The following is a 20,562-nucleotide window of genomic DNA, read 5'->3' on the forward strand; positions in this document are numbered from 1 at the left end:
CCTAGGAATTCATTCTACCTTTCCCCGCTTCTGGGGCATGGGGGCCAGCAACAGCAATGGTCCACACATGGGAAAGAGAGACAGGTGGCAGGTGAAAATGGTCTGAGAAAGGGGCCGGGGAGCCATATAAGCCACAGGACCTGAACTAGGACCCAGCACCCATGCAGAAGCCATGTATGGCTGCCACCCAGCACCACGGAGACACAGACAGACACAGGATCGGTACAGCCTGCTGTGGAACGGCAAATCCTGGGCTCAGCGAGAAATCTTCCTCGAGGGAATGAGGACAGCCAGTATCCTCCTGTCTCCACATACATGCACAGAAACTTGTCACCTGCACACACATATGCACACAAGCATCACCAGCACATGCACAATACACACAAAGGAAGGTTCTGAGGGAGGAGAAATCCCATCCGTCTTGTGGGCAGAGCATGGCAAACCACCTTCCCCCTGGTCTGATTTGGTCCTTCTGGCTCCCTTGAGAGCCTGGGGCAGCACCCTCCCCTCCACATTTCCACCTGCCAGCTGGAAGCACGGCTGTGCTTCCCGGCTGTGGCAAGCCCTTGCCTTGAGCTGCTCTGTCAGCCTGGGGCAGTCTCCCCGTCTTTGTCCTCCGATCCCCGCTGCAGTGCAGTCCCTCTGGGGAGGCCTTGGCAACCACTGTCCTGTCTTACCCACAGAGAGGAGCCCTGCCCTGCTTCTCCCCACTAGCTATGAAGTTTTGTGCTTAGCTGCTTCCACACCAGCCGGGAAGAGTCTCAGACTGGAGAAACCGAGGTTTGCTGCAGGTGGGCAATGTGGCTGGAGACCACATCTGTCCCTTCACTACAGCCTCCCCAGAGATAGCACGTGTGGGACACTGGCGTGGCCGGCTGAGGCTGCTACTCTGCCTAGCCACTAGCCTGCAAAGGTGCAGGCTGAGGACATACTAGTTTGTTGTTGTTGTCATATAGTGAGAAGTGGTTGCCACCACAACCACAGGCAAAGGACCTGTGTACAGACTCTAACAGCCAGGGAAGGTAACAGAGCTCAGAGGAAACAGTGCTTGCTGCCAGGCCCGACAACCCAGCTCAGTCCTCCAGAATCCAGAAGGTGGAGGGGAGATGGAACCACAAGAAGCTGTCCTCTGAGCTCCACAACAGCACACTATAGTTAGTGTCCACACACACACACACACACACACACACACACACACAAACACTCACACACCTCTAAATGAATATATATATGTAAAAGGCCTGCAGTATCACCAAGAAGGCAGAGTTCCTCCACGGAGAGATCGCTCTGCTCTACCTACGGAAGCCTGGGACAGAAACACTAGCATGATTACTTCAGCAGAGACCCCAGGACGCTGGACGCTGGAATGCCCAGTTGGATGATGCTTTGCTATGTATTGGCTATTTGTTGTTTGTTCTTTTGCTTGCTACGTACTTACTAAACTCACTAATTCAAAACCAAAACTATGGCTATCATAGATCATTCTCCCGGCAGAACAGACCCTGTCTAAAACTATAGAGAATTTTTCAGAGTTTCTTAAAAGGAAAAACCACAGAGTAACAAGACCCAGAAATTCCACACCTAGATATATGCTCAAGAGAAATTAAGACATGAGCTACACACAAACTTGCACACTAATGTCAGTAGTAAGCCCCAAAATAAAAACAATCCAAATAACCACCAAAGTAAACAAACTGTGGTGTCCATACAGCAGGACATTGTTTAATAATAAAAAGGAATGGGCAAGTGATGAGTCATCCATGAGTAAACATGCTTGCCAGCAGGCCTGACGATCTGAGTTCAATCCTGAGCTCATGACGGAAGGAGAAACCCATCTCCCACAAGCTGTCCTCTGACTTCCACATGTACACCATGGTGGACAAATATTCATGCTCACATACATGCATGCACGCATGTATACATACATAGTTAAAAATTATAAAGGAATAGAATTCTGATACATACTGTAACGTAGATAAACTTGAAGCCCCCACACTGTGTCATTGAATCCATCTGCATGAAATATCCACCATAAACACATCCACAGAGACAGAAGTCGGGACGGTCTGGGACTGAATGGTGACAGCTGAAAGGCATGGGGCTTCTCTTTGGAGGGATAGAAATACCCTAACATGAATGGTAGTGATGGCTGCACGACACTGTGACTGTGAACACTTGACGAACTGTCTGCTCTAAACACGTGCATGTGGATGGCACGGTAACTTTGCTTCCCTGGGGTCGGGGAGCCCGTGTTGAGCTGATGGCCAGACCTTCTTCCAGCTCATGTGGCATCTGGCAGTCCGCCCAGCATCTTTTGGGCTGGGCATAGAGTCCCTTGACCTGTTCCCGATAGGCAGAGGACTCCAGTATCCAGGCAACCCTCCCCAAGTGAGTCTCAGAGAAGGGAGGGCGCAAATGTGCTGAGAAACCACTTTTGAGGTATGCTTGTATGTTGTGGGGACTGGGGAAGGACCCTGAAATTTAAGAAGCACTCTAGGCCCCCTGGGGAGGCTGCATACCTGGCTATGTCTCACACCCCCAGTGACTGATCCCTGGGGAACTCTAGATCAGTACTCCACAGGCTCCACAGACTCCACAGACTCGGAGCTGAACAGTGTCTTGCACCAGGACCAAGGCAGCTTGTGAAAGGAAGCATTAACTGGGGGCTTGCTTACAGCTTCCACGGGTCCAGGACCATCGAGGCAGGGGATACAGCAGCAGGCAGGTGCTGGAGATGCGGCTGAGAGCTCTGACCCACAAGCAGCAGACAAAAAGAGAGGGAGGCTGGCCTGGCAGTCTCCCTGAAACCTCAAAGTCCACCCCGGGGACACACCTCCTCCAATAAGGCAACGTATCTCCTAATTCTTCCCAGTTTCACCAACTGGGACTCAGCATTCAATCTGAGCCTCTGGGGGCCATTCTCCTTCAAACCACCACAGACAATAATACACGAGCCCTCTGTTGGCCTGGCCTTGAGGGAGTGGCCTAGAATTTATCATGTACTTTAGGCTGGCCTCGGACCCTGGCCTCGGCCTCCCGGGTGCTGGAATTACAGACATCAGCTACCATTCCCAGCAAGAGCAGGTCTGGCTGGCTCCAGAGTCTGTTCTTCAGGCAGCTTCCTCAGGGGAAGCCCTGAGGAGCCTCCGGAAGGGCATTCCTTGCAACCGCTGGACGCTCTGCAGGCCTTTGCTGTCGATGTCTTGTTCCCAAGGCCTTGCCTGAGTCCTTGTGGAAGATGGGGATGCCAAACTCCTAAACAGCATTGAGGGGACAGAACTGCAGTGTCACATTGGCCATTACACCCCCAGAGCCCTCCCCATCAAATGTTGTTTCCTCGTTCGTTCATTCATTCATTCATTCAACAAACATGTTGGGTACCTACTATGTTCCAGGCCCTGTTGCACAGACCTGGGTTACAACAGGGATGTTGCACTCCAGCGTGAGAGACAGAACACACAGACAAGTGTTCAAAAAACTTTAACCCACTCGTGGGCCAAGGACGAAAATAGAGCAGGGAGCAGCAGCAGCAGCCAGGTCTGGGGCCCCTGCCAACCAGAGGGAAGCACGCTGAGAGTCAGCCCCAGGGAGGGAGAGGTTAAAGCAGCCCGCTTTCTGGGCGGACCCCTCTGAGCTTTGCTAACTTTGCCTGGCGTGTTTCCTCACATTGGAGTGAACGTCTAAGCACAGAGAACGCAGTCTCCCAGCTCGGACCTCCAGAGGATTCTCAGGGGAAGCTGGCGCCACCTGGGTAGGAGCTCCTCTCCCAGGGCGCCAGCTGGACAGTAGCCTGGAACCCAATGAGGAAAGGGAGAGCCCCCTGGGGAAGGCTCAGGCCAGCCGGCTGCAGAGGCCTCCCAGCTTGCTGTCTGCCGAGCAAAGGAGGCTCCATCGCTCTCCCTTTGTCCCGCTAGGGTAAGTTGCATCTCTAAGTGCAGAAGAAACTTGGGACCCGAATCCTCCAGGCCGGGTTCCCAGGCCTCCTGGCTCTGCCCCTCCCTCCCTTCCATGTACGTGTACTTGTAACCGGATCACCCCTCCCGCAGCCCTGAGTTCCACAAGAAACTGCCCGCAGAGGATGGTCCGGGAAGAGTCCTCAGTCAGCGCCCGGCAGACAGGTGTGTGTGTGTGGTCCCTCCTGTGAAGCTCGGCGGAATAATCGAACCTGCACCCGTCTGTCTCCTCCGTGTTCCTCAGCAGGCTCCTGCCCTCACCCCTGTTCCCAATGAGCAAGGAACGCAGGAGAGCCTGGAGCCTGAGAAAAGAAGGGAGCTGTCCTGCGGCCTCAGTGACACCGAGGAGAAGGCGGGCCGCTCGGCACCTCGCTGGCTTCCTCCGCGGCCCAGACTCTTGTCTCTGGGCAGGCCCCGCCCAGCCGCCCTCCCTCTCTGGGGCCGAGGCCTCGGAAGCCAGGTAGGCTGTGTCTGCCATTGGACTAATATCCAGATATTAAGTAAACAATAAATTAGCAAAACTACAAGAAAATTCTACAGCCCTTTGCATTTGGCAATCATTGAGTGTTAATTAGAAATTCATTACAATTAAAACACTGCCTAAACAGGGCCTGCATGCCTTAATTACATCTGATTTTTAATTCAGAATACGTGTTTACACAGAAAGCGCTACGTACCCCATGATTATCCCCAATCCTCTTTATACTGTACTAATTATGTAAATTAAACCTAATTAACTGACGAAAACTGCCGTTAATTCAACTGGTAAAAGATATGTGCTGGAGAAGGAGGCGCGTCAGCCCAGCCCGGCCCAAGCCAGAATCGGAACGGGCACTCGAGGCCGGCGGCGCGGACCACACCAGGAAAGAGGGGGCAGCGGGGGCTGCTGAGGGATGCAGAGACAAGGCCAGGAGCGGCTGGAGGAGACAAACCCCTGATAATGAGGGCTGGAGAGAGAGGCCAAGGGCAACAACTCCCCCAGCCTGGGCGGGGCTGCAGCCCCCAGAACGACCACTGAGAAAAAGGGTGTCACGCACTGCCTCAACACTCAGGTTCCCGTCCCAGCCCTGCCTTCCCATCAGCCCCTGAGCGAACTTGCGAAGACCTGGGCTTAGCAGGCATCTCTCCTCAGCACCCAGGCTGAGGCCGCCGTTCCTTCCCACCTCCTCCCCGAGCCCCTCTGCAGAGGGCCAGGCAGGGCCTAGCGCTGCGCCCTCCTGACTGAGGACGCGGTGTGCGGGCTCCCGGCGCCCGCTGTCCCCTTCCTGTGGAGTGGGAATAACTGCGCGAATTGAGGCTGCTGGGAGAACGGCCGGCAGTCTTTAGATGTGGCTGGCTGGAGCGTTCCTGTGGCACTCAGCCCGAGCTCCGACCCCCAGACCAGCTCCCTGGAAGCCAGCCCCGGCAGCGGCGACCCCCCAGACTCCCCGGACTGAGCCTAGCTGCAGCTCCGGGGCAGGCTGGGCTGGGAGCTGTCCCCAGCTTGGTGCTGAACAGGGAGTCAGGGAGACGTCGCTCCTCCTGCCCAGCAGCCCAGGGCAGGACCTCTGTGTGAGAGGTCCCCAGGCGCTCTGCGTCCGGACCGACCGCAGGCCGCGCCCAGTAAACGGGCAGTGCAGTAAACGGGCAGGCCCCTCCGAGGGGACCTTCCGTCCGCTCCACCATCCTGAGGCGCGGGGCCATCGTTGTCACCACCACACTGAATTCCGGGGTTGCTTTTAAAATCTCATTAGGGTTCTAGGAACAATTACCGAGTGGGATTGTAATTCTGGGGTGGGGGAGCCTGGGCCGAGGGAGGGGAGACGAGCAGGGGTGGGCGAGCTGGGACAGAGGAAAACAGGCTGAAAGAGCGGGAGGAGCGCGCAGAGTTGGAGTGGGACAGCCGGAGTGGAAGAGCGGAAACAGGGCCCGAGGAGGCTCCAGGCTGAAGAGAGTGGGAGGCGGGGGAGAGAGGGTGACAGACAGACAGAGAGACAGAGAGAGCAGAGACTGAAGTAAGGCAAAGCTAGGCACAGCCAGCGCCCTTCCTGGAGAAAGGAGCCTCAGGCCTGCTGGGGATGGCTCCAGGGCGGCCCCGCCGGGTACCTGCTCGGGAAGCCCGAGCCGGACAGCTGTGCGCCAGGGCCCTGTCACGGCCAGAGAGAGGAGAGCGGGAGAGGGGCGTGGGAAGAGCGCAGAGCGGGGACTCGACCCGCGGAAGCTGGGGCTCAGGCGAGCCGAGGGCCAGGACCCAGGGCCGGGGGGGGGGGGGGCGGCCCGGGCCGCGGAAGATTTATGGCGCCGCTCAGGTTCCAAGGACAGGCTGCGCGGCCGCTGCGCCCCTGCCCCGCGGCCCTCCGCGCCCCGGGCCAGCGCTGCCATTATTAACTTCTGTTTGATTAGGGTAATTGTTCAAACTTGGGTTGGACAGTATGATTAATTACAGTTTAATTAACGTGTCCATTAAGGACACTTAATGCCACGGGGGCAGGAAGAGGAGGTGGAATGGCCGTGGGGGCGCCCGAAAACAGGCGAGGGTGTTCTACTAGGAACTCATAGGTTAGGAAGAAAGAGACCCGATGGGGGGGAGAGAGAGAGAGAGAGAGAGAGAGAGAGAGAGAGAGAGAGAGAGAGAGAGAGAGAGAGAGGAAGGACAGAGACAGACACAGGGAGGAGAAATGGAGTGATTTGGGGTATGGTGTCCGCGGCTGCCAAACCCTGGGCCCCTCGTCGACCACGCAGTTAGCCACGTAGCAATGTCGACCACGAAGTTACCCACGCCTCCTCCGATTAGACCTGTTAGAGACGATGGGGAACACGGGGGTGGGGTCACGAACCCAGGTCCCCAGTGCCCAGCTGCCGCACTGCCCTTGCCGGGCTGCCCTCTCCGCCGAGCTCCGGACCCTGGCCGGGGCGTGAGCGGGTCGCCGGACAGCTCTTAGTGGGACCCCCGCTCCCCTGTCTTCTGAGCCCACCCTGCCCGGCCTGCCCCTGCCCCTGCCCCCACCCGGCCTACCCCTGCCCCTGCCCCCGCCCGGCCTGCCCCCGCCCGGCCTGCCCCTGCCCCTGCCCCTGCCCCTGCCCGAACCCGGCCTGCCCTTGCCCGGCCTGCCCCTGCCCTTGCCCCCTCCAGGCCTGCTTCTGTCCCTGCCCCTGCCCCTGCTGCCCCGGTGGCAGCGGCGGGCCTCGGACCCTCAGCACTCGTGTCTAGGGGGCAAACTTTCGGGGCCCCCGGCCCTTGCTCGCGCTCGGCCTCCCGCCCGGCGGGGCCGCAGCTGGGCGGCCGCTTACCTGGGGCGCCCGGGCCGGGGGCGCCGGGCGGGCGCGAGGCGGCGGTGGGTGGGTGTGGCGGCCCGGCTCGCGGTGTCGGGGCTTGCGGCCGCCCGCGCCGGCCCCGCCGCTCCCGCCGCTGGCCGCGCCCGCAGCTCTGGCCTCGGCGTCCGCGTCGGGCCGGGCCCGGCCTCGGGGGCACCGGCTCCGGGCGGCCGGCTCCGCTCCGGGGACCCCGCGCCCCGCGCTGCCGAGAGCGGGGGTGGGGGGACGCGGGCGGGCGCGGGGAGCGCGGGCGCGCGCGCGCGGGGAGGGGCGCGCCGTCCCCGGAGCCCGGCGGATGCCCGCTCCTCCCGCCGCCGCTCCTCCCGCCGCCGCTCCTCCCGCCGCTCGGTGAGTACCCGCAGCCCCCAGCCCGCCGCCGCGGCCTCCCTTTCGTTGCCGTCTCCTCCCGACTCCGTGGCTGTTGTTCGCTCTTTGAGCAAACGGCCCCGCAGCCCCGCCGCCGCCCGCCCCCCGAGCGCCCCCGGCTCGCCCCGCGGCCCCGGGAGGGAGCGGCGGGGTCCCCGGCCGCCCCGGCCGCCGCGCGCGGCCCTCCGCCGGCGCCTTCTCCTTTGGCCCTCGAAATGTTGTTTCGTTCTTAGGTCTCCCACTTGTCCGGGCCCAAGGCCGGAAGCCCGCCGGGAAAGCCCCTGGGAGCGGGAGCCCGGCCGCAGGTGGACGCCGGGCTCAGGATGCCCTCTTCACTGTACGCGGGCCGGGGCCATCTGTCCGGGAGAGCCGGGAGCCCTGTCGTCCCCCAGGTCCGCGCCCCTCCCCGCCACCTCCGCAGCCTGTCTGAGGGCCGACCCCGGGGTGCCTTGGTGGCCCCTCGCTCAGGGAGTTAGGACAGTGGCTTGTCTCCTCCTAAAATGTTCCCGGGGACTTCAGTGTGCAGGGAGGATCAACTTGCTTCAGGCTGACCGGAAGAGATGGAGCAGATAATAGACAAATAGCTTGATACTCCAACAAGATACAAGATAGATGGGAGAAAGAGGAGCGAGCTGGCAGCGGCAGGCAGCTCGGGACAGATAAGATCGACAAACAGGGAGCATCTAAGCAAACACGGAGCGGGGGAGGAGCCCCACAGACGAAAATTTTGAGGCTCTCGCTGAAGGCGTTGGGACTCGGCCCGTTAGGTTGCCGCTGCCCTCTGACACGGATCTGCCTTTCCAGCCAAGTTAAGGAAGGGGATTGGATTGGGACGCAAGAGCACCTGCGACCGTGCGCTGGGCTGGAGCCCAGAGTGTCTGAAGACACGTGGGGTGACGGATGACCTAGAAGGCCCTGAACATCAGTTCCGGGGTCCTCCACCAGGCTAGTCTGTGGCCTCAGCTTCCTCTCTGCCTTCTCCAGAGATCGACGAGGGGGACCAGCAACTTTTTACGCCTGCGATTTTACAGCGGCTTCCAAGAGTGGCCAAGATTCTAGCTCACATGGGCTGGGATATCGGGGCGTGAAGGATACTCAAAAAGGAGACACCCCACAGAAGGCGCACAGGGAAGGAGCCCGGGAAGGGCCGCACACGGCCCAGGGCGCCGTCGGTCCTGAGTGAGAAACGCGGACGTGAAGGAGGAAAGCACAGGGACGCGCTTTCCAAAGCTCGGAAGTGACTTGGGGAAAAGTCTGGGGAACCTTTCCGTCTCGAGCGCTGACCCCGATGGAAGCCAGCTTCAGTCTGGAAGGCAGCTGAAGATGCAGACGCCGTGGTAGAGACTGGCGCGGCTGGCCCAGCGGCTGGCCGGCGAGAAAGCGTTTTCGTAAGCGCGGCTGGACATTCTGCTCAAGGAGCGCGGGGCGCGAGGCGTCACAAGAGAAACACAGGTTTGTGCAAAGCGGTGCCGTCGTCCCCGGAGGCCACCGGTCTCGAAGCTCGCGCCGCGGGGCCGCCCGAGGTCGCGGGGCACGCGCCCAGATCCGGAGGGGGCAGGTCCAGCACCGCGGACAGCGCCGGCATCCCCTCCCCTCCCCCCGCGGCCTCCAGCCCTCCCCGCCTCTCCGCGCTCCCACCCACAGCCCGCAGTGATGGGCAGTGGTGCCCCTCCTCCGCCTCCCCCTCCTCCCCTCCTGCCCCCGCCCGCACGTGTGCATGCGCGGCTGAGCAGAGGGGCGGCTGCTCCCCGAAGTTCGGGCTTCGGGACCCTGGCGGGCAGGGCGGGCTGCGAGGCAGCTGGAGGCGCCGAGCCCGCGCGCCGGCCGGCCGGGAAGCCTGGATTTGGCTATGGCGCTGCTGTGTGGCCTTGGGCAAGTCACTCTCGGTCTCTGGGTCCCGCTTGCTCCCCGGCCTGGAGGCAGGGTCGGCTTCTGGGCAGCCGGGCTTCCCCGAGGTCGTGGCTCTCCCCCTTCCTCCCCCGGCCCCGGGTGGGTCCGTTTCGGCCGCACGCGGGGCTGACTGGCCGGAGCGGCCGGTCCGGGGACCACCGCGCCCCCGCCGCCGAGCCGCCCTCGCGCGCTGCGCCCCTGGGCGGGCCTGCGCGGGGCGCACGGCGCGGCTCAGCAGCTCTCTGCTCTCTCTGTTCGCAGGGGCGGCAGCATGGAGACGCTGGGCACGCCGCTGGGGCCGGGGCGCGAGGGCAGCTCCTCGCCCGGCTCCAAGCAGGAGCTGCAGCCCTACTCGGGCTCCAGCGCCCTGAAGCCCAACCAGGTGGGCGAGACGTCGCTGTACGGCGTGCCCATCGTGTCGCTGGTGATCGACGGGCAGGAGCGCCTGTGCCTGGCGCAGATCTCCAACACCCTGCTCAAGAACTACAGCTACAACGAGATCCACAACCGCCGCGTGGCCCTGGGCATCACGTGCGTGCAGTGCACGCCGGTGCAGCTGGAGATCCTGCGGCGCGCCGGGGCCATGCCCATCTCGTCGCGGCGCTGCGGCATGATCACCAAACGCGAGGCCGAGCGCCTGTGCAAGTCGTTCCTGGGCGAGCACAAGCCGCCCAAGCTGCCCGAGAACTTCGCCTTCGACGTGGTGCACGAGTGCGCGTGGGGCTCGCGCGGCAGCTTCATCCCCGCGCGCTACAACAGCTCGCGCGCCAAGTGCATCAAGTGCGGCTACTGCAGTATGTACTTCTCGCCCAACAAGTTCATCTTCCACTCGCACCGCACGCCCGACGCCAAGTACACGCAGCCCGACGCCGCCAACTTCAACTCGTGGCGCCGCCACCTCAAGCTCAGTGACAAGTCGGCCACCGACGAGCTGAGCCACGCGTGGGAGGACGTCAAAGCCATGTTCAACGGCGGCACGCGCAAGCGGACCTTCTCGCTGCAGGGCGGCGGCGGCGGCGGCGCGGCCAAGGGCGGCGCGGGCTGCGCGGCCGAGGGCGCCCCGGGCCCGCCGCCCCCGAAAAGCCTGCGCTGCGGCGACGACGAGGCTGTGCCGCCCCCCGGGCCGCCCCCGCCGCCCCCGCCGCGCGCCCTGGGCCTGGCGCCGGGCGGCCCCGCGGGGCCCGGGGCGCCGGGCGCCGGCGCGGGGGTGCGCAGTTTCCCCGTGATCCCGGTGCCCAGCAAGGGCTTCGGCCTCCTGCAGAAGCTGCCCCCGCCGCTCTTCCCGCACCCCTACGGCTTCCCCACGGCCTTCGGCCTCTGCCCCAAGAAGGACGAGCCGCTGCTGGCGGCCGCCGAGCCCAAGGGCGGCCCGGGCGCGGGCGGCGGCGGCGGGGGCGCGGGCGCGGCGGGGGCCCCGGGCGCCGGCCACCTGCCTCCGGGAGCGGGCCCAGGCCCCGGCAGCGGCGGCGGCGCCGTGTTCTGGGGCCCACAGCCCTCCGGCGCGGCCAAGGACGCGGCGGCGGTGGCGGCCGCGGCGGCAGCGGCCAGCGTGTACCCGACGTTCCCCGTGTTCTGGCCGGCAGCGGGCAGCCTTCCGGTGCCGCCCTACCCGGCCGCGCAGAGCCAGGCCAAGGCCGTGGCGGCGGCCGTGGCGGCGGCCGCGGCAGCCGCGGCGGCGGCGGCAGGGGGCGGCGCCGAGCCCCTGGACGGCACCGAGCCTGCCAAGGAGGGCGGCCTGGGCGCGGAGGAGCGCTGCCCCAGCGCGCTGGCCCGCGGGCCCGCCGACGAGGACGGCGCGGACGAGGCGCTGCCGCCCGCGCTGGCGCCGCCGCCCGCCCGCAAAGCCCCCTACGTGTCGGCCTTCCGGCCGGTGGTCAAGGACGCCGAGAGCATCGCCAAGCTGTACGGCAGCGCGCGGGACGCCTACGGCGCGGGGTCGCGCGGCCCGGGGCCCGGCGCCGCCGGGGGCTATGCGAGCCCGGACTTTCTGAGCGAGGGCAGCTCGAGCTACCGCTCCGCCTCGCCCGACGTGGACACCGCGGACGAGCCGGAGGTGGACGTGGAGTCCAACCGCTTCCCCGACGACGAGGGCGGCGCAGAGGACGGCGTGGCCGGCGCGGGCTGCCCGGACGGCGAGCTGGCCGCGGGGCCGCCCTCGGGCACCTCCCCGGGCGCGGACGGCCCCGCGGAGCCGGCGGACGGCCCCAGCCCTCGGCCCCGCCGCCGCCCCGGGCCGCCCGCGGCGGCGGACGACGCGGCGCGGAGGGCGGAGAGGAGCCCGCCGGGCGGCGGCTACGAGGCGCGGGAGCCCTGCGCGCCCCCGGGAGGCCCCGCGGTGGCCAAGGTGAGCCCCCTCCCCACCGCGGCTCCCGGCCCCTGCGCGCACGGCGGGCCCGCCCCGGGGCCGGGTGTGCTCTGCTCGGCCCGGGAGCAGAGGTTCCCGGCCGCTCGCGGCGGCCCCAGCTCGGGGTGCGCCGTGGGCTCGCTGGGACTCGGGCCGGAGCGCTTCGGAGAACCCGGGGGACAGGCCCGAGAGGCCGCGAGCGAGCTCCGTCTGCAGAGACGGTGCAGCAGCTGGGGAGACTTGCAGGGACCGCTGGGCGTCCGGGAGGGAGACAAAGGCTCGGGAGGAAGGGAGAGGTCGAGAGGGCGCTGGGAACCGGAGAGAGCACGCTGAGGGCCGGACCCCGAGTGCGCGGGGTGACGCCCGGGAGCGGCCGCGGAGGGGCCGGGAGGGGGTCTTCCGCCAAGAGGGGCCTCCAGACTGGGTCTCCCGATCCCCAGCTCTCGCCCCGGGACCCCGCAGCTCTCGGCGGGCAGCTGCGGGCGGGCGGGCGGGCGGCCGGCGGTGGCTGAGGGCCGGGTGGCCGCGAGCGGCTAGCACACCTGCACACCTAAGCGGGGCTTAGGAGACCGGGGACCCCGGCACGCGGGGAAGGCGGCCCTGGATAGGGGAGGGGACGCACGGAGAGGGGCGAGCACAGCACGCCGGCTTCCCGCTTTGTGTTTAAGCAAATCGCTGGGAGTGCCGCAGATGACCCCAAACCCACCCCGGTCACGCCACCGCCGCGCAGGCCCCCAGCTCCGGCAGCCCCCGCCTTCCTGTTGGTCCCGAACAGGGACACCCTAACCCTGTCTCTTTCGGCCGCCGCAGGTGTACGCTGAGAGGGATGAGCACATGAAGAGCGCGGCGGCGGCGCTGGGGCCTGCGGCCTCGTTCCTCTGCGTCCCGGAGGCCCACGGTAAGGCCTCCCCAGGCCTCCGGTCCTCCTAAGGCAGGCAGCGCAGACAGAGCCCGGGGCCAGGGCAGGCCTTTCAGGGAAGGGAGGAGGCGAGAAGAGAGCTCAGAGAAAAGGAGAGAGCGAGCGGGGGGGGGGGGGGGGGAGAGAAAAACAATAGAACGGGGAAAGCAAGTGTGAACTCCCAAGGCTCAGGGTCTGGCTGCTTACAAACAGTCACAACCCGCCCTCCGCACTCCCACAGGCGCACACGCTCCAGAACGCCTTCTCGGAGGTTCAAGCCTTAAAACAAAACAGAGCCGAACAGAAGCCCTATGCCTGCCTGGCATCTCTTTCAGGCCCTTTCGTTTTATCCAGAAACTAGCCTTGGGCTTCGTGGTGGCCAGGCCTGATGGGGCGCAGGGTGGGAGCTGGGAGCTGCGGCTCGGGTACTCCAGAAGCTCGGGGTGGCTGCAGCCCCGATCAGGGAGCAGCCAGCTCTGCGTTTGCATTTGGAACGGGTCGCTGGCGGAGGGAGAGCGGGGTGAGGGTGTGCGGGACAGTGGACCCCTACTCCACCGACTCCAAACCCGGCGGCTGCGCGCCCTCCCGGCGCCCCAGTATCTGCGAGCGCAATGTAGGTCGCTTGTCCCGGTGGGCTCAGCTGCTGGTCCTGATCTTTTCCTAGGGGCCAGAGGCTGGGGCGGGGGCGCGCAGCCGGCACGGCGCAGGCCGCGTGTGGGGAGGGCTGCGGGGCATGCAGCCTCGGGGCGCGCCTGGGCGCACAGCCGGGAAGCAGAGGCGGCTGCGACGTTTTTAATTAGGGCCTGGGCGCCCCAACCGAGGCCGCTCTGCAGTATCCGGGTCACGTTTCTTTGCCTCTCCTTGAAACTCAGTCTGCCTCTTAGAGCCAGAAAAGGAAGACAATCACTCGACTACAGCGGACGACTTGGAAACCAGGAAATCCTTTTCAGACCAAAGGAGTGTCTCCCAGCCAAGCCCTGCAAATACAGATCGAGGTGAGCCCCAGTCCTGGCTCGCACCCGTGGCCTCGAGCTGAGATCCAGCTCATCCGGGTCACGGCACACTTGGAGGAAGGTTTTAATCACGGGCAAATGATGCCACTGAGCAGCTAGTTAATGCTGTGGGGAGGTGCAGGCCCAGTTTCAGGACTTGTTTCTTCCTTGTTGGCTTGGCGGGTCTTCTGATTAAGGGGGCTGCTGGAAGAAACGGGAGGAGGAAAGACCTCATTCACCTAGACTAGATCAAAGGATGCTTCCTGAACTCACTTTCCTTCTCCCAGAATTAGTGGGGAGGTAGGAAAGTAGCAGGGACAGACCCCCTCTGTCCGCCCTTTGCACCCTTAGGTGAAGATGGGCTCAGTTTGGATGTCACAGGAACTCAGATGGTGGAGAAAGATATTGAAAATCTGGCCAGAGGTGAGGTCAAATGCGTGAAGTGGAGCCGTGAGGGGCTGGAGGTGGATGGAAGGGGTCACGTTGTGTGGCACAGCTGGGGAGGAGGTGTCGGTTTTCATTTCACCCAGAGAAAAAAAATAACCGCGGGCACCTGGCGCAGGTCCGTGTGCGCAAGAGAGTGAACCAGCCCCAGTAAGTTTACGAAGTTTGGGTTCCCGAGACCTGAGTCTGTCTCGAAGAAAAATGAGAAAGAAAGGGCCTTAATTCTCAGAGCTTGTAACCTGTGGACAATTCGGGCCTCTCAAACCGCAAGAAAAACAACTTTTTCTGAACAAGATGGCAGGCAGGCAGGCAGGCAGACATTTGCTTCAGGAATGCGGCAAAGGCGACTTTTCCCTCTGGAAGTCCCGAAGCTAAGCAGTAAGGTTGGAGCCCACTTGCAGAACAGGACACAGCCCTCCTCCTGCCGCAGCCCAGTCCCGCGGGAGGGAAGCAGCCTAAGGCCCTCAGACAGTGGTTTAGAAGGCCCCTCTGGCTCTCCACCTGCTGTTCCTGGGTTGCAGGCGAGCCTTTTTTTTGGGGGGGGGGGAGGCGGATACTAGTGGCTCCCTGCTGGGGGCAGCCTGTCTTCCCAGTCTCCCAAACAAGCTTCTGGGGCCTTGAGCTGAGCCTTCCCCACACCGGGCAGCGCGGGAGGGTGGACGCAGCCACGGGCTGCTGGCCCCAGGTTCAGACTTTATCGGATACAGCACATCAGAACCACTGGTGTTCTACCCGACTGTGTCTGGGGATCTAGGCAGCCCAGGACATTGTAGACAAACTTTCTGTGTGTGTCTTTTTGGCTTTTTCTCTGGGAAGGCTGCCCCTGGATTTGATCAGATTCTCCCTGAATTGCCTCTAGAGTAGAACTCGGGAGTCTCATTTGAAATGGGGAATGGTGTTTGTGGGTCATCCTCTGAGGCTGGGGAGCAACTTAAAGCAGATGCCAGGCCCCAGTTATTCCCTGGAGCCAGGCCCAGGCATGCGAGTTCCTACCCTCGTGAATTTGAATATCCTGGGACTACCCCATAGGTCCCCATCTTCCATCAAAATATTGGGGTTCCAATGAAAAAGAAAAGCCAGAGTGCAGAAGGCCTCTGCTCAAGTGTCAGGCAGAACCTTGGCTCCCAGATTTCCTCAGTCTTCGCTTTACCTCTCTCCCAATTCTTCACAGAAGAATTGCAGAAATTGCTTCTGGAGCAAATGGAGCTTCGGAAGAAGCTGGAGCGAGAATTCCAGAGTCTCAAAGGTACTTCCTTCCTTCCTCCCCACCCCACAGCAGCCTCCCAAAGCCACAGCCCTGGGGAGAGAAGGACCCCAGCTTCAGTGTTTCCAGCTAGGTGAAGGACTGGATGCGGTGGGGGTAGGGATGAGGATGGGAGGGAGCGGGAAGTGGAGCTTCGAGAGGAGGCTGTGCTTAACAGCTCTCACTTAATCAATTTGCACAGATAATTTTCAGGATCAAATGAAGAGGGAATTGGCTTATCGGGAAGAAATGGTGCAACAGCTGCAAATTGTCAGAGGTAAGACGGGAGTCAGGTGAGCGCTTGTGCGGCTGTAACTGCCTCTGTCTGGCAGGAGCCGCAATGTTGCCTCAGTCATTTGGATTTAAATTGAAGGTAATTTAACAATTATTTTTTTTATTTAATATCCTTTGTATAGTCTGATTAGCCTCAGAATGGCAAGCGAGCCCAGCAAACGGCTTGCAGGCATCATTACGTGGAGTGATTGAACTTCTTAGCGCTGCAATTTCCACGGTTTCTAAATTAAAAATCGAGGCGTAAAATTACCTGGGAAGTAATGCCTAAGTTTGCTTTAATTTTGGTTAGATCCGGCTGCCTGTAAGCGCAGTCCCAGGCCGTGTCCTCCCCAGCCCCCCCAGCCTGCCTTCTGAAGTGTTGGTTTCCCGTCCTCAGTTTCCAGAGGTGTTTCTGGGAGGGAGGCTGTGACCTGGCCAGCAGGCTGCTGGGTGTTCTGTGTTTCCCCATAGCACTTCCTGTCTTCCAGATACCTTGTGTAACGAACTGGACCAGGAGAGGAAGGCCCGCTATGCCATCCAGCAGAAATTAAAAGGTGTGAACCCAGAAACAGAGATGAGAGAGAGAGAGAGAGAGAGAGGAGAGAGAGGAGAGGTGGCTGGTTATACTGTTATACTGTTGGATGGATGGATGGATGGATGGATGGATGGATGGATGGGAGGTAGGAAAGTAAGGCCACCAGGGCCCACTTGGATCAGAATGGAGCTGGGAACTGAATGAAATGAGGGAAATTCTTTTATAATTGTGATATAGAAAGAAAGAGCCCTTTGAACTTCGGGTATCCGAAAATTTGCTTTCTCACTCAACCCTGGCCTTGTGCCTCAGTTTCCTCTTCTGCCAAATGGGACTAATGGACCTAAGGAATGGTTCTGATTGGCCAGGGGTCTCATTATTGCCTTCCTACCTCCCTTCTGCTCCATTAAGAATTCGTGTGCCCAGAGGGCTGAGTGGGGCCCGCGAGGGGGGAATGGTGAGCCTGGGCGCCCACCATTGGGGAGGCGGCGAGGCAGCCGACGTGGTCTCTGCGACTCTCTCTGCAGAAGCTCACGACGCCCTGCACCACTTCTCCTGCAAGATGCTGACGCCCCGGCACTGCACCGGCAGCTGCTCCTTCAAGCCTCCGCTGCTGCCCTAGCGCCCGCTTGGCCGCGCCCACTCGCCCTCAAGCCATTCCGCTCCTTTCTGTAAATACCCGCTGCAGTGGCGGCCGAGAGAGGAACAAGCCATTGGGACCGGACCCTTGTAAATACAGCCGCCTGTCCGCCGGGCCCCATGCGGGCCGGCTCGGTTTCCACTGTAAATACTGCCTCGCCCCTCCTTTGAACTCCAGGGCATCAGACCTCAAGGGGTAAACTGGACCTAGCCGGGGAAAGGAAGGGGGAGGGGCGACCTCCCGGCCCCAGTAGGGCCTGGAACCCGGATTGTGAGTATACTGTGGCATCTTCCCCAGCTGCGGCCGCGCACTCCCTGCCCCGCCCACTTCTGAAACTCTCGTCCCTCAGGACAATGTGGCTATGTGCAATGGACAGAAACGGGCTGTGAGTCTCTTGGTTCACATTAGGTTCACTTTATGCTGTAAGTTAGTTTACTGCCCCCGGCCCCTTTCCAGTCTTCATTTTGCATTCATTCCTCTTTGGATTTTGCTTTGTGGTTTTTGTTGTTGTGTGACGTAACAGCACTTTAAAAAGGGACACAACTGACTCACGAGATGGCAACCATCTTGAGCCTATTTGGGGAGACCTGTATCCGTGACTTTTGTTTTTAATAAAAGGAAAAAAGCTGTTACTACGTGGGACTGCGGAGCTGGGAGTGGGCCAGGAGGTGGAAGAGGGAGGGGAGGAGCTGATGGAAGATACTACTGGAAGTAGGCGTTGGGGTGCAAGTGAGGACCTTGACCACTGCCAAGGTTAGAGTGTTCCCTCAGGAGATGGACAGGGTTCCTGGACAACTCTACTGACCTACCCGAAGCACACCCAATTTTCCCCAGAGGCCTCTGGGTTAAAACCTACTTCGCGCTTTAGCTGGGGAAAGGGACAGCTGCCTGGTCCCTTGAACAGCAGGGCCGCTCTTCACCTGTACAGCCGGAAGGTTAATTTTTGCCTCTTTCATCTCCTGTGCATGAAGTCACCGGTTGGGGTGCACTCAGCAAGAGAGGTCTCCAGGCTGCTAGGAATCTCAGGTTCATGGAATTGCTCTGCTTGCTGGAGCGGGCAGGGCACCGGTAGTGCTGGCCGAGAGAGAGAGAGAGAGAGAGAGAGAGAGAGAGAGAGAGAGAGAGAGAGAGAGGAGTGAAGGAAGGCTGCAGAAGGAACCTGGGCAGAACAGATCTGGAAAAAATGGTGAAAGTTTGAGGTCCAGCACAGACAGATGCCCTGCCACAGGCCTGTCCTCATCCCCAAGGAGAAAGCTCTGTCTGCACCCCAGTGAGGAAGGTGAGGTCTGCTGGCCACAGCTGCAAGGGCCAGGACACTCCCCAGGCTGTTGCTGTGTAAAGCTTCATAGGGGCCGTTAGCCTCAGCTTCTGCAAGGCACCTGCTGGTTGCGCCACAGACATCCAACATAAACTTCAGGAAACACACCCCTCCCCCAAAACAATGTGGAGCTCTTAAGAAATTTTTGACCCAGAAAATTTCATGGCCTCCTCTGGCTAGCAAAGGTCCTGCGTTGTGCCCTTTATTATTTTTTTCCAGGGCCTCGCTTTCCAATCTCCACTAAATGACATTCGGCTGTCTATGCCCTGAGGCTCAAGGAAGCGCTCCAAGAAGGAAGCCCATCTGCAGGCTGCTGACAGGACTGTCGCCTCCAAGACCGGACTCTCAGACTAGAACTCCAGGCTAGCTCCAAGCAGTCTCTGGGGGACCTTGGAGTCAGGAGTTCTCTGGGGTGTCTGAGGTGGGGAGCCAGAGTTTCACTGGAGGCCTCTTGCGGTGCAGGCGAGCTGGGACACAGTGAGCAATAGGGAACAGAAGCAGATGCTGGGCCCCCACTCATGGGTGAGACAGGAGGCTGGTCCGTGCGCAGGGGCTGTGAACCTTTAGCCTGGATACTGAGAGGGTGAGATCCGCAGAGGATGAGGCGGAAGTAAGGGTGGTGAGGGTGCCAGGCAAACTGAGGTCCCATCTTGCTTTCATCCCTTCTGGGACCCTCCTGGGCCCTGGGATTGCTTATGTAGGGCAAGGTGAAAAGGGCACGGTTACTGGCCCCCTCAAGGCTGGGCTGCGCTTAGGAAGTGACGAAAGGCACGCCAGGGACAGGACCACGCTTGCAGACTGCAGAGTTCCCCCTGGTCTAAAGGCTGAAGCCACACGATCCTTTTCTGTAAAATGGACAGGACAGTTGTCACCATGGCTTACACACTTACAGAGGAGACTGGCGAACATTTCATTTCCGCCTTTCCTTTCAAACTCCCCCAAAGAGGAAAAAAGTATACAAGCACACAGGGACCTGGAGCTGGCCAGAAGGGGAGCCTCGGGTGGTACGGAGCCCCTGAGGCTGGAGGTGTAGGCGGATCCGACCTAGAAAGTTCCATCGCAAAAAATAAAACCACAAAACAGAGACCCTCCTGGGCTCTGCATCACTTCAAAATGGCTTGTTCTCCCCAAAATGTTAATAACCAAACGATTGGTATGGATGTAATTATCAATAATTATACGAATTATTGCTGATTGCTGGGCTCGTAGCTACTTTAATTAGCTTACCAGATTCTAATTAAGTTAAATGAAACATTAATAGAGAAAATATGCTTTAAAAAACACTCAGGATTTTTAATGTCTATTTCTCGCCACCATGTTGCCACCTTGCGACGGACTTTGGGCATTACATCCAGAGCTCGCGGCCCGGACACCTTCGCTAGCTATAGCGGAGGAAGTGGGCTTTCGGAACTAAGGGGGACTGTGGGCCCAGACTGTCTCAAGGGAGGTTTTCTCCGGGTACTGGATTTGGCAACCCTGTTCCCCCGGGCTCCCTAAGAGACTCTGGCGCTGGAGAACAGGATGGGGTAAACACGCCCCTTCCGCCTAGGCGACACTTTCTCCAGAGGAATTGCATCCCCTTTGGGAGCGGTGGAGACTGCCGCTCTCCACCAGCGGCAAACCCTGCGTGAGAGACCGAGCTGAAAGACGTTTTTATGCCCTTGAGACAACAGCAAATTGTTCCTGCTTCTGCCTCCTCTGCCAGTGGGTTCCACATCGCGCTGGCCACAGCTGACTTCTGTGTTCCCAGGCCTCAGGGGACTCGCCTCCTTGTTCCGTGTGAGTGTGCTTGAGATGGCCGAGGTCACCCCATTCTTCCTTGCCGCCCCCACGGTGCACCGCAGGCATGGCAGTGCTCACGAGGAATGTCCACGTGAGGGGAGAATTTGCCTAGGTGCAGGAATCGTCTGAGGGAAGGAATCCCCAGGTGCTTCTGGACAACAGCCACTGAGAAGCAATTATGCTCATTTACATGAGGTTAATTAAGCAGAAGCTTGCTGCTCACAAAGAAGGTCCTTCATCAGTGGAATTAGTGTTGGGGTAGGGTGTGATTTATTGTCAACACAGGAAAGGAAACCCTTCCTCCTGTCCCAACTGTGTCTCAGGACACTGGCTCACGTTTGGCGGCTGCACGGCCGCGGGTGCCCACTCATTCCCGCCGCCCACTCATTCCCCGCCACCCTGCCACACAGTGTGAGCGGATATGCGGCTCCCACCTAGAACCCAGATCACCAGTACAAGCAAAGCTGCGCTTCCTGCCCTCTCTGCACTTGGGTTCACTCTACACTGCCTCACCCCGAGCCCACAGTGGTTGCTAACTGCACAGACTCTGGAGCGGTACTCACCAAGGCTCCGCTGCCGCCTTGTGTGGTGGG

The 20,562-nt window shown here is 61.0% G+C and overlaps 1 protein-coding gene across 3 annotated transcripts; it reads left to right on the top strand.

Annotated features, from left to right (window-relative positions):
• Positions 1 to 7,149: 7,149 nt before the first annotated feature.
• Positions 7,150 to 17,835, top strand: Skor1 (SKI family transcriptional corepressor 1). 3 transcript variants are annotated; one of them, XM_060384966.1, is made up of 10 exons: positions 7,154 to 7,595; positions 7,847 to 9,065; positions 9,765 to 11,847; positions 12,658 to 12,745; positions 13,630 to 13,740; positions 14,089 to 14,160; positions 15,353 to 15,427; positions 15,627 to 15,701; positions 16,186 to 16,251; positions 16,757 to 17,834. In XM_060384966.1, the coding sequence occupies exons 3-10, from the start codon at positions 9,775 to 9,777 to the stop codon at positions 16,849 to 16,851; spliced, it is 2,655 nt and encodes an 884-aa protein (XP_060240949.1). In that variant the 5' UTR covers positions 7,154 to 7,595; positions 7,847 to 9,065; positions 9,765 to 9,774; the 3' UTR covers positions 16,852 to 17,834. The 3 variants fall into 3 exon arrangements, with proteins under 3 accessions (XP_060240950.1, XP_060240949.1, XP_060240948.1); XM_060384965.1 differs by lacking the exon at positions 7,847 to 9,065; XM_060384967.1 differs by lacking the exons at positions 7,847 to 9,065; positions 14,089 to 14,160 and having other exon boundaries at positions 7,150 to 7,595; positions 16,757 to 17,835.
• Positions 17,836 to 20,562: the final 2,727 nt, after the last annotated feature.

The sequence above is a fragment of the Meriones unguiculatus genome, chromosome 6, assembly GCF_030254825.1.
Source record: "Meriones unguiculatus strain TT.TT164.6M chromosome 6, Bangor_MerUng_6.1, whole genome shotgun sequence".
NCBI lineage: Eukaryota > Metazoa > Chordata > Mammalia > Rodentia > Muridae > Meriones > Meriones unguiculatus.

What these genes read in the sequence shown, in the direction of transcription:
- Skor1 (XM_060384965.1), top strand. Translation starts at nt 7,543, where the DNA reads ATGCCCGCTCCTCCCGCCGCCGCTCCTCCCGCCGCCGCTCCTCCCGCC. An exon ending in CTGCGTCCCGGAGGCCCACG is followed by an intron (nt 12,746 to 13,629) that starts GTAAGGCCTCCC and finishes TCTGCCTCTTAG; the next exon opens with AGCCAGAAAAGGAAGACAAT. An exon ending in ACAGCTGCAAATTGTCAGAG is followed by an intron (nt 15,702 to 16,185) that starts GTAAGACGGGAG and finishes CCTGTCTTCCAG; the next exon opens with ATACCTTGTGTAACGAACTG.